Source organism: Olea europaea, unplaced genomic scaffold, assembly GCF_002742605.1.
Source record: "Olea europaea var. sylvestris unplaced genomic scaffold, O_europaea_v1 scaffold2675, whole genome shotgun sequence".
Lineage (NCBI taxonomy): Eukaryota > Viridiplantae > Streptophyta > Magnoliopsida > Lamiales > Oleaceae > Olea > Olea europaea.
The window spans coordinates 65,456-77,520 of record NW_019245130.1 but is presented as its reverse complement, the minus strand read 5'-3'; the positions used below and the strand labels follow the sequence as shown (position 1 = coordinate 77,520).

General features: G+C 33.7%; 1 protein-coding gene across 1 annotated transcript; it reads right to left on the bottom strand.

The window, feature by feature from the left end:
- Positions 1-6,671: 6,671 nt before the first annotated feature.
- Positions 6,672-11,467, bottom strand: LOC111383404. Its single transcript, XM_023007516.1, has 4 exons — positions 11,318-11,467; positions 8,705-10,483; positions 7,800-7,992; positions 6,672-7,723 (listed from the first exon to the last, which is right to left on the bottom strand). Exons 2-4 carry the CDS (start codon positions 10,430-10,432, stop codon positions 7,080-7,082), a joined length of 2,565 nt encoding a protein of 854 aa, XP_022863284.1. The 5' UTR covers positions 10,433-10,483; positions 11,318-11,467; the 3' UTR covers positions 6,672-7,079.
- Positions 11,468-12,065: the final 598 nt, after the last annotated feature.

The window sequence follows — 12,065 nt, the reverse complement described above, 5'->3', positions numbered from 1 at the left end:
CTTTTCCCTTTCTTCATTTTTCTCTTTCATTTTCTTTTCTTTTTCTTGGTATTTTGGGATGCAATCTAGAACAAAAGGAGAATACATTAAGGAATGTGAAGAAATATTTGAGAAAGTCAAGGCCCAAGCTTCAAAAATGAGTTTTATCAATAATTATGTATTTTGTCAATTATTTTGACACATTTGTAATGCATTGTTATAAATATTATCCTCTTTATCATTTACACAACATGTGCTAAGTATTTTTGTTGGGATATATGATTGAAGTTATCATAACTTTAATTAATTCTAATATTTGCTTTTTAATGTTAAAATATTTATTTTCATGTGTATCTACGACTGTATTTCTTGCATTTTCATTTACGTGGTTAATGAATGATTATGTTTAGTAATTTATACATCGTTTGAAAAAAGATTGTACATTTCAAACCAAACAGTAGAAACCCTAAGTTTGTATAAGGATAGAGATATGTCCCTCACCCTAGATGACCCATTAAACTACTTTCACAAAAATTTAATATGGTTATTAGGTTTTAATCAACATAGAGATATAGTAGGTTAAACCAATCAATTAGGAATAATTTCATTGAGAGAATTAATTAGCTGAATTTGAAAATTCAAGTCTAACATCGTAAATGAATAATTTGTTAATTGGCTTGTGAAAAAATTAATTAGGCAATAGCTAGGTAAAACCATGAGCCCCAACCATGTTTTCCTCCAAAATTCCAAATTTTTTTATGTTTTCTTAGTTTGTATATCTTTAGTCATCTCCCACGTTTTCAAACTAAATCTTTATTGCGTATTTTTTTTTATTATTAAAATTAAATTGATTAAAATTGTGTAATTTAAAGTAAATATTCTTCGAGAGATTAATAATTCGGACTCAAAAAATCAACTTTATTATTTAAACGCAACTCGTGAACTTGCGATTTGCACTTTCATAGAGGACAAGGCTCTCTGTTACTTTTGCTGATTAAACTGCCATATAATGTCACATTGAGAAGACAGGAAATAAAAGCTTAAGAATCTTTATTTTTCGATTGCTGCAACTTTAGTTCTGTACATATATCATGTCATTGACACGACCACGTGTCTTATGACATAACAATGGCTATGAAATTTGAGGAACAACATCAGATTCTGGTGAAAAGGAGACAGATCTAAAAGGCGTGTCCTTTTATTTTATTTTATTTATTTATTATTATTTTTTTTAACGAGGTGTCCCATCTTGCGCCAGACTATATCCTCGTCCCTGAACCTCCGGTCCCTCAACTGCTCAGGGAGGTAAATCGCAGGATGTGTCCTTGTTGGTTCCCAAGTTCCCACATGACTTTTACTTCTTCCCCAAAGGAAGCCTCCTCCATGATAATTAATCCACCAATAATTCCTCCTTTATTGGATCAAAGGTTCCCACCAGGAATCGAACTCCCCACGCTTGGTTCCAGAGCCCCCCAATGTGATTGTTCCGCCAACTTGAATGTGCCCTGAGGGGCATCTAAAAGGCGTGTCTAAATACACTAAAGGGTTGTTTGAGTTCCATTTTTTTTTTTCAAAAAATATATTTTGAAATAGTGTTACGATGAAGAATATATGATTAAAAAAAGGAAAAATTGCAGTAGCGGTCCTAACTTTTTTTTTGCAGACTTTATCCTAACCTTCATTTTGTACCAACGAAATCTCTAATCTTTCATAAATATCCACTTGAAGTCTATTTAGACAGAAACTGTTCAAAACACCGTCAGTTGATCGTGAAAATTCCTTGAATTATCTGCTACCGTAACGATTTTATTAGATGTTGATATCTTTTTGGATAGTGTTTTTGAACGATATTTTGGACAGTTTTATTAGATATTGATTCCTTAATTTTTTTGGTTAACTGACAGTGTTTTGGATAATTTCTGTCTAGATGGACCCCATGTGTATATTTATGAAAGATTAAGGACCTTCGTTGGCACAAAATGAAAGTTATGATAAAATCTGCAAAAAAATGAAAAGATTAGGGACTGCTACAACAATTTTTCCTGAAAAGTAATAAATGAGTAACGTGGTGCATAATTCAGTAACCATTGAGATACATTTTTTGGTTCAATTATGAAGTAATAATATTTGATGAAGTTTAGTTACCATTAAAATAGATTTTGAAGTTCAACTATTAAGTAGTAACATATGACAAAGATCAGTGACCATTTATATGATTAAGCCACACTAATTTCAAATCCTAAATTTAATGGAATGACATAAGGATCCACGAGTGATCCTTCGAGAATCTATATAACCCTACTCCTGCCTAGTAAAGACTACTAGTCCAAGGAAATCGATATTTCCCTAGGAAATAATAGAGCTTGAACTCTTCAGATGACAATAACAGAGGTTCCTGCACGTAATGTAACAAGCATGACAAAATTCCTAGATTACTTTAGAAATTATTCAAACAAATTAATAACTGCATGTTTGTTGTAAATTTTTTGAAAATAGATTTTGTGGAAAGTGATTCGTTTGGAAAATGTGTAGATAAAAGTGGGTAAAAGTTATTGGTCCACGTGCAAAATTATTTTATTGGAAAAATATGTGATTAAAAATGAGTTTAAAATTTTTTTTTTTTTTTAAAGAATTCGTTGTCGTGACCTTTGAACTAAATTGACAAGATGATCATAAAAAATAGTAGCATTCGTCTTTTCAATGAGAAACCGTGGTAAAAATCGATATTCATGATGTTGATGATTAAGCAAATACGTCTATTTAGGGAACATAAAGTCTGTTCTGTCACGTGATCAGTATTTTATCAAAATCTTGTGACATATTCTGAGGGAGTAACTTTCAATTGAAAGGTCTGACTTGGTGGTGTCAACGGGACGAGGTGGGAATATCCCTTTCAATTAAAAGGTCTAACTTAGTGATGTCAACGGGGCGGAGATACCCATTTCAGTTACAAGATTTAATTTTATTTTGTCCTTCATGGTGCGGGTTCGGGCTCTCGCCCCGCCAACCAGTTCGGGGCAGGGACCCGTCGAGACGAGGAGGGATGGATTTTTTTGCCATCCCTAATATGACTTGACAGAAAACTGAAGCTTGGGATCTAGATGGGATTTCATCACAAAACTAGATATTGTTACATCACTTGCTGTATTTCACATTCGACCTTGATTTCCAAGTCTTCCGACTTCCTTATTGCCTACTTGACTTAAGGATTTCGTGAAATATATGCACGAAGCGTTTAAACCTTGCTAGATAATATTGGGCTTGTTCAGTAGTAATTATAAGAATTGATTTTTTGACCGTTAGAAAGAAAAGTGATCACGCCTATGAGAAAAGAAGTCAAAAATGACAGCTGAAATGATGAAATAAAAGTCAAAAAATTGATTTTTTTGGGTGAAAAATCAATACCAAACATACACAATAAGTCATATAAGACGTTTAACTGACTGATGGACATGCTAGAAAAATCCTCTTTCAAAGACTAGAAAAATTCTAGCATGGAACAAAGATATGTTTCTAACATGTGTATTTTTTGTGAAAAGATTGTAATCAAGTTTATTGGAAAGAAGGATTTTTATTCGAACTTCCAAAATTATTGTAAGAAAGTTGTGTATCCTGCTTTGCTGTCATGGTTAACTCCACCTCTGTATCTTCTCAATTCTTTTGTTCTCCATTTTAGTATGTAATATTCATCTTTATGATATTTTGTCCTTTAATAGCTCGACTGAAGAAGCATGAATATAAATATTTCTTCCATAAAAAAGACAACTTCATAAACACAAACACATTGAGTACACTTAGAAAAAAAACAGATTATACATTTAACTTGGTTGTGAAACAACGACTCACCTTACGCTTTTGTTGTGATTTCTATTTCATGAAGTGGGTAGATGCAGACCCAACAAAATGCAACTTTTTTCTCCACTTTGCGCAATCCGCAACATTATAAAGTGTCAAGAACCTGATGCTCACTTCTGCACAAAATCCTACGAAATTTTCATTGGAAATTCATTATTATACACTAATGTCATTTTGATTCCATTCCCATAACCTACGTCTCAAGATACATTTGCAAAAGTAAATCTAAATCGTGACTTTAGGGAAATTAATTAATTTTAAACATCATTGTTATACATATATATATATATATTTTTTTTTTCCGCTTTCAAAGAAAATGATATAAGGCAGTGTTTGATAGCATGGAAATGGAATTTCAATTCCATATTTTCTATTTTTTTGTTGTTTGGCAGCACAATTATTTTCATGGAATTTCAATTCTTGATTGTCTTGGAAAGTGTGATTTTTCATGTTTTCATGGTAAACCAATTCCCACCATATAGTTTTCCTGAGTATTGTAGCAATTTTTTATTTTTCTCATTTTTTATTTTTTTTATTTTGATAATGAAAACAAATTCTAAGAATTATTGTAAAAAAATATTTCCCTTTAATTAACAATTTTCATGTAAAACAAAACCAAATGAACACCCAAAAATAGCTGAATTTCTTGAATTTCTTTTTTGGGTTTTAGCAATGGAAACAAATTTCATTTCGAATACCAGTAAATTTCATCCATTTAATTGACAATTTTCATGTAAAACAAAGTTAAACGAATATTAAAAAATACTTTTATTTCAACATTTTTCACTTGAAAAATTATATCAATCAAACACAATAATTTACAATTTTCAGGAAAATAATTTCTAGATAATTTAATTCTCTGAAATTCGTTTTCAATTCAATTTCATCTTTACAATCAAACGGACCCTAATAAAAAAGGAGAAAAGTTCCGACCTGCCAAATTCAAACCAGCGACCTAAGGATGACTAACAGGATGTTCCCCACTACAGTCCTTCACTCTGCCAACTCAGCTAACGTCAGGCCCGTGATGAATTTTTGTGAGATCTTATTGTAAAATCAAAACATTTCCATATTTTTTTAACTATACATTTTTCGAAAAAATCACTATTATTTTTTCACAAAAATGGGGCTCAAATATGTAAAAAGGCAACAGACGTCATATTCATAGGATTATAATTTTCTCTTTAAAAAAGTGATTAAATTAACGTTGAAAATTGTTATTCCATTTTTTGTTGAGATACAAAGAAATCTTTCCTAATGTGCTTCTTGCACTTATTTATTTGTTAATTCAAAATTGTGTGCAAGTCATTATTCTATTGAACTGAACATGATTGATGTCACCTAATTGTAAAATGTAATACAAATGTCGTCCCTCATGAGGTGACCGAGTTGGTGGTGTAGGTGAACGTAAAAATCTTTGATCACGAGTTCGATTCTCTATATCAACAATTTCTCGATCGAGCATGTTGTACAGGGCTTGCTTAGTGCAGTTTACCTGATTGACGTGGTTTGCAGATTATTGCATTAGCGCGAGGGTTTATCGAGTGCGCACCCGAAGGGTAGCGGCTGCAGGTTCCCCCGTCATTAAAAAAAAAAAAAAAAAAAATTGATACAAATGTCAAATTACAATGTAGTACCTCGTTATGGAGAAAACTCAAATTACAATGTAGTACCTCGTTATGGAGAAAACATGTCGAGGGAGATTTTTATGCACTTATATTTTCAAGATTTAAAATTGACAAGGGTAATTGACTTATTTTAGAAATTAGTAGGCAAGAGAAACTAGCAACTAGTAGATCATAGTTATTATAATCAGAATGATGCTATTATTATTATTATTATTATTATTATTATTATTATTATTATTATTATTATTATTTAACGAGGTGTCCCAACTTGCGCCAGACTATATCCTCGTCCCTGAACCTTTGGCCCCTCAGCAGTTCAGGGAGATAAATCGCGGGATGTGCCCTTGTTGGTTCCCACACGACTTTTACTCCTTCCCCAAAGGGAGCCTCTTCACTGCCTTACAGCAACTTGCCTTCCAAGATAAATCTTGCCTTTCAAGTTGTGCCTTCCAGGAATCGAACTCCCCACGCTTGGTTCCAGAGCTCCCCAATGTGATTGTTCCGCCAACTTGGATGTGCCTCGAGGGGCCAGAATGATGCTATTAGGTTAGCCCAAAAGCTGTCTAACTTGCTATAAGATTGGGATAGATCGCATTGTTGAACCATTGAGCATGTGAACCGGTCAAGACCCCATAGGAACCGGCCAAAACTCCCCAGTTCAAGATTTGAGTGAAAATAGTCATCTTAAATAATTCCCTATTAAAATTTGTTAATATAATTTATGAAATTTAATACTGAAAATCAATTAGTGTTTTCAAATTTTGTATCATTTATATAAAATAGTTAAGCATTAAAATTTATTAGATAGCTTTGATACAGCATAATCTAGTAAATAATAATTTATTATTTCTTTAGTTTAATAAATTTATTAAATTAATTAAAATTTAATATATTAATTTGATAAGAATGCAGATTTCTTTAAATATAACGAGTCCGGGTGTGGAGAGAAAAGAATTATTATTATTATTATTTTGGTGAAGATACAATCTATTTCCTTGGAGAGAGAGAGATAAGATCTCTCATCATTTTTCAACTTTTCTTGAGAGGAAAGATGAAGTTGAAAAAAATAACATTCAAATTCATTGTGTGACTTTGAGACAGCTGAAGGCTAGAAAAAAATCATCAGGGACCCATACGCTGCTTTTGGGGAAGTTTGAATATCATGATTACAAATTTTAAATCGACCTAGCTAAGGGTGAATCAAAAGAATTGGTACAACAGAATTTCTATACTCAAAACTTCGCTTGGACCAGAGGCTGGCCAAGAAATTTCAAAATGTATGCACATATTCAATCTAATTCCACACAAAAATCCATCTTCACACTTTTTTTTTTTTCATTTTCAGTATAGACCAAAACTGCAGAAATGATGTCATAAGCATCAGTGCTCAGCTTATGTTAAGTACCGATGACATGACACACAATTTAATTGGTGAACTATTAACTTATTCATTAATTAAATGGTGTGTCATGTAACCGATACTTAACATTAGCTAAGCACCGGTACTTAGGAGATCATTCCTAACAAAAACTGTACCTTTAACTCTGCATGCCAAAATTGTATTTATTCTATCATGTATTTGACACAAACTGAAGACAACGAATAACTCGGGAAACTTCATTCAACAATTCCGAACAGCACCAACTCTAGCACCAGGTCATCAAACAAATGAGCCTCTAATTCTCGACAAATAATATCAATATCTTCGTCCAAGTCCAACCATTTCAGTTCATTTCCCAGGGCCTTCTCAAACAAGCCTTTGCTTTCTTCCTTTTCCTGGCTAATTAGAAACATCCATAACTCTTCCTCGACGTCGTCCCTCGTCAATTTGGCACTAAACCTTCTTCTAAAGGGCGTTGACATGCGAAAATGTGTGTATGGATGAAAGATTTCCCTCAACCCAGTATTTATACGGTTGAACAGAAGTTGTCTATGAGACTCCTGCCAAGATGTCTGCTTGCCATATTTTTTCTCTAATGCCTCAAATACTGAGGGGCTCACTGGGCATTCCAGAGAATGCCACGTTTCAAAATCCTTATCTAAATTCAAACCTTGAAATCGAGCTTCATCTAAAACATCAACCAGATAAGAAAAATCTCTACTTTCATCATCTCCAAAAAACCTCAGTAGCTTTCCACCATAGTCAGAGGGATCATGGGATCTTTTCTCAGTGTCCGAATCACTAATCTCACCAATTCCAGATCCTTCCGAGAAAGTTTCCTCTGATTTGGACTTTGGAAGTTGAAGTTGCAACTGTTGACCTAGTAGTTATGGATGAAAATAAGCTTATTGCAAGCCAAAGCAATGAAATATTAACAAAAGTTTCAGTTTGCTTACTGTGGAAATCAGTAGTAACACTCTCAAAGTATTCAGAGGTCAAAGAATTCTCTTCTTCAAATGGTTCCAAAATTGAATGAGGACTACACTGATTGGTCCCTTTCAAATTGCTATACAACTCTGGAAGACCTATTTTTAAAAAGTTTGAAGAAGCTGCTGCTTCTTTGGAAATTTCGTGTGATGTTGATGATACCTGCATTGCATGTAAGGAATCAGCTGTGGAAAGCAAGGGAAAGGTATAAAAACAGAAGAAAGGAAACAAAGCATCAGTTATAAACTTTAATGCTTTAACAATGAATGTTTACAGAGAGGTAAAAAAGAAAATTAGGGTCAATATAGAAAAACTAATATATGATAAGAAATCTGGATAAAATTGTTATTAGAATATAAAGGGAAAATTAAACAACAGATTAAAGTATGTAATTAGCTATCTCCAATTGAAAGAAATTTCATAGGAAAAAATTTCTGTTCATCTCCAACAGCACCATAATGGGCATCCAATCAACTCCCTCATAATCCTTCATCCCTTGGGGTGGCAATCATCATTTTTGGTGACTCGGGTAGTGTGTTTATAAGGATTGTTATAAGATGCAGCTAACTTCGTTTTCCTTACACTTACTCTCTGGCAGTATGTTCTCTCAGTACTTTTGCCTTCATCTACCACATTTGAGAGAATATTCATACTATTTTGAAAGGCAGCCTTAACTTTTGAAGATACTAAAAAGGTGGGATACTAACCATTATTTATCACGACCAAAGACAACACTGCAAAATATAAGTTAGTCTCACACGTGAAAATGACACCATGAGATAGATAAAGACTGGAAGGGTAAGCTTTGTGTAAATCAACTTACTGGGAAAGAACATTTAGATGATTCAAGATCTGGAGGAAAAAGAGAACAAACCTGTCCATTCAATGCTTCCCAATCATGAGAAGGAGAATGAGAGCAAAACCGTCCAGTGAATGTTTCCATGACATGAGAAGAAGAATGTCTATCTTTGATTGACAATATGCCAGGATTAGGTTCAGACTTCTGTTGCCTATGACTAGTAGAAATCTCTATGTTCTCTGCCTCTGCATTGACCAATTTATCAACCGTGCTTTGAGAGGCAAGATTACTGATAGTTGAGTTTGAAATTTTGGAATCATGCTGATTATCTCTAGACCCATCATTCATATTTGGTCCATTTGCCCATTCATCCTGAATCATCAAGGTAACTTTCTCGTGGGCTGCAGCGTCATTATTTTCTGAATCTAACCGGGAAACACGATACCTAGAAGATTGAAAACTAGTAGGACTTCGTAATATGTTGCATATATTCTTTGAAGTATCTGGACACGACTGGAATTTTTCACTACCATTTGAGCCTCTATAATCCAAATCATCATTCTGGAAAATCTTTTGATTCCTCAACTTATTATCTTTCAGATAAGATTCTTCTTCTTGCCTCAAATGCCAGCACTTTAAAAAGGTTTCACATGAGACTTCAACTTTAGAAGTTGGTGAGCATATGATATCCTGATTCTTCCAACCATCTTTACTGCAAATTCCCGAAGCAAAGCCTGAATCTAAGTTCTTACCCTGCAGACTATCAAATTCTAGGTTCATATTTCTGAGTGTCAATTCCCAATCAGCCATAACAAGCATTTCACCAAGATTTTGGGCCCTCCCAGCAGACTCAATTGCTTGCACCTTTTTGGTCCTCTTCTGCCGTTCAAAAATTTGCTTATAGACTTCCTTGGCTAAAGATGACCCAGTCGAAGAAGGGTACAGAGCATGCTTTTGATCTTCACAGTTAAACAAACCAGGACAAGAAGCCACCAAAGACTCCCTCTCATTCACGAGGTAGTTCTCACCTGAAAATTGTGGTCTTGATGCCTCCCTACAACTGCTTCCTTGTAGGGAAATTCTGCTCTTGATTTCCTTACAATCACTATAACTATGTGTAGAAGAGTCCATGTCATTCACTGCTTGATCCTTATATGTAAACTCTTTCAGGAGTTCTCTATCTGGTTCTAAGGACTCATCATGGTCTCTATCTCCTGATCTGGGAAGTAGATCAGACATAATATGTATAGATTTTCTTTTTTCCATCTTGGAATTTGGATCCAACATAACAATACTTGTTGAGAAAAGATGAGGCCGATCAACCCTTTCCAACCGAGATTTTAATTTGTTTATGGGATCAAAACCAACCTCTTTGAAGTGACCTGTATAAGAATCTTTCTCAAGTTTCTGGAGAGATCTCAAGACATTTCCTCGAGCATGCTGCTTGCGTTTCTTGTTGAATATTCCTTCGTAATTGTAGCTGTGTCCAGGGATTGACTTTAAAATTGTGGCACCTGCATTTTTCTTCCTCCCCATACCCATTTGTGTCTTGATTGCACTGTAACTTGCCTCTTTATCAAGAACTGGGATTATATTATGTTCATCCTTCTTTAATACATGCTCATCAAAAACATCCTTAACAAGACGGAATGAGCTTCCCTCTCGTATTCCTATGGAAGCACTTCTGCGAAGATAATTCTCTGAGAGCACTCTTTGTCTTTTATGGATGGTCTGCTGAGGTGGCTCGTCATCAAGACCCATCAGTCTTGCAATTACACTATCTTTGTGCTGTTTAGTTTCCATCACTTCGGAAAATCCTTCAGCTAGATTAATCTACTGCTAAAAACTTAGGCACTGCACAAACAAAACAAGAATGCATCAATACTATTAAAGGAATAACACAGCATTATTACATATTTCAATTGCCAGATGCCCACAATAACTGGTTATGTTGACAACTAAATTGTGCCTGACAATCTTGACAAAACAAGTCCAAGAAAATTTATCCCAAGAGAAAGGTTACAAAGCATGATCTGTAGCATATGAAACAGCAATTTACCTAATGTTTCTTAGGACATCAATATCAGACGCAATGACTTAGTCTTCCTACTCTCTCGCTCTTGAATATGTAATAGCTTGAATAACAGTCTATACAAAAAACGCTACATATAAAAAGAGCATCAAACAGAAGAAAGAAACATCATCTTAAGTTTCTAATCAATTTAGGAGGCAATTTAGCAAACCAGAAAAGAAATATAAATTTCAGAATCTTCCTTCTCAATTAACAGACTTCGAAATTGGAAGTTGAGAAAATGATCCCTCCATCCATCAATTAAAATTACAGAAAACTAGGAAGAAAACTACATTCCCAAAATTTAAAACCAAATCAGCCTCGAGCAAAACAAAAAATAAAATAAAAAATTTAAAAAAAAATTAAGTTTTGGTACAAATCATCATTGCAGGAGACATAATAATCTTAATTGATAATAGGAATAGTATAAACAGTGACAAGTCCAATTCAAAGCCATCATTCAAGACAATAAATCATAATTTGCAACTAATATATAAACACAATCATTCCATCACCGCCATTATACACACGCAAAATTAAAATAAAAATTCAACTTTTCTATAATGAGAACCATAAAAACAAAAACCAGAAGTAATTACAAGAGAAAAAATACTCACCTTTTCTGAAGGACTTCTTCTTCTTCTTGTTCACCCAAATGCTAGAAGTCCATCAAACGATTCCGAATAGCTTCGATACTAAAACTGGGATTCAAAATTGCGCCTCCAGCACAACTGAAAGAATTTCGAATGTGCGTAATCATAATTCAATGCGCAGTCAAAATGTGGGTTACACTGTTACATATATATATTGAGCCCGTTTGTTGTATACGGCGTAATATGGGGAATTAGTTATTCGTGATAAAAAAAAATTAGCCAACGCGCCTACCAACAGTAATGTTGTCAACGCGACTTCGACGTTGAAACGTGGGAAATTTTCTATCTATTGAGCCGCCAATTGACATCATTTTTTAATTTTGGGTAATTACTAATAAGCACGTAGCTCTTGTTTGACTCATTTTTTCCATTAAAATATATTTTTGGACAGTGATTTGAGATCATTTCAGACATATATTTTTTAATAAAATAATATTACATGTCAATCCAAAAATTTTCTTATTCACACATTTTCCATCGTAACGCTATTTCAAAATATATTTTTTGAGAAAAATATGACTCAAACACTCCTTATAATGTCCTTATCTTCCATTATTTTTTGTGCCAAACGTTTTTACCTTCCAATTTTTATTTAAATTTATTTTATTTTATTTTTTGTATTTTTATCGTTAATTACACATTTGATTGTACAAAACTTCATTTCCATCCATTCTCATCTAACAGCGCTGTGAAGTGAACGAGTGTAGTCAAA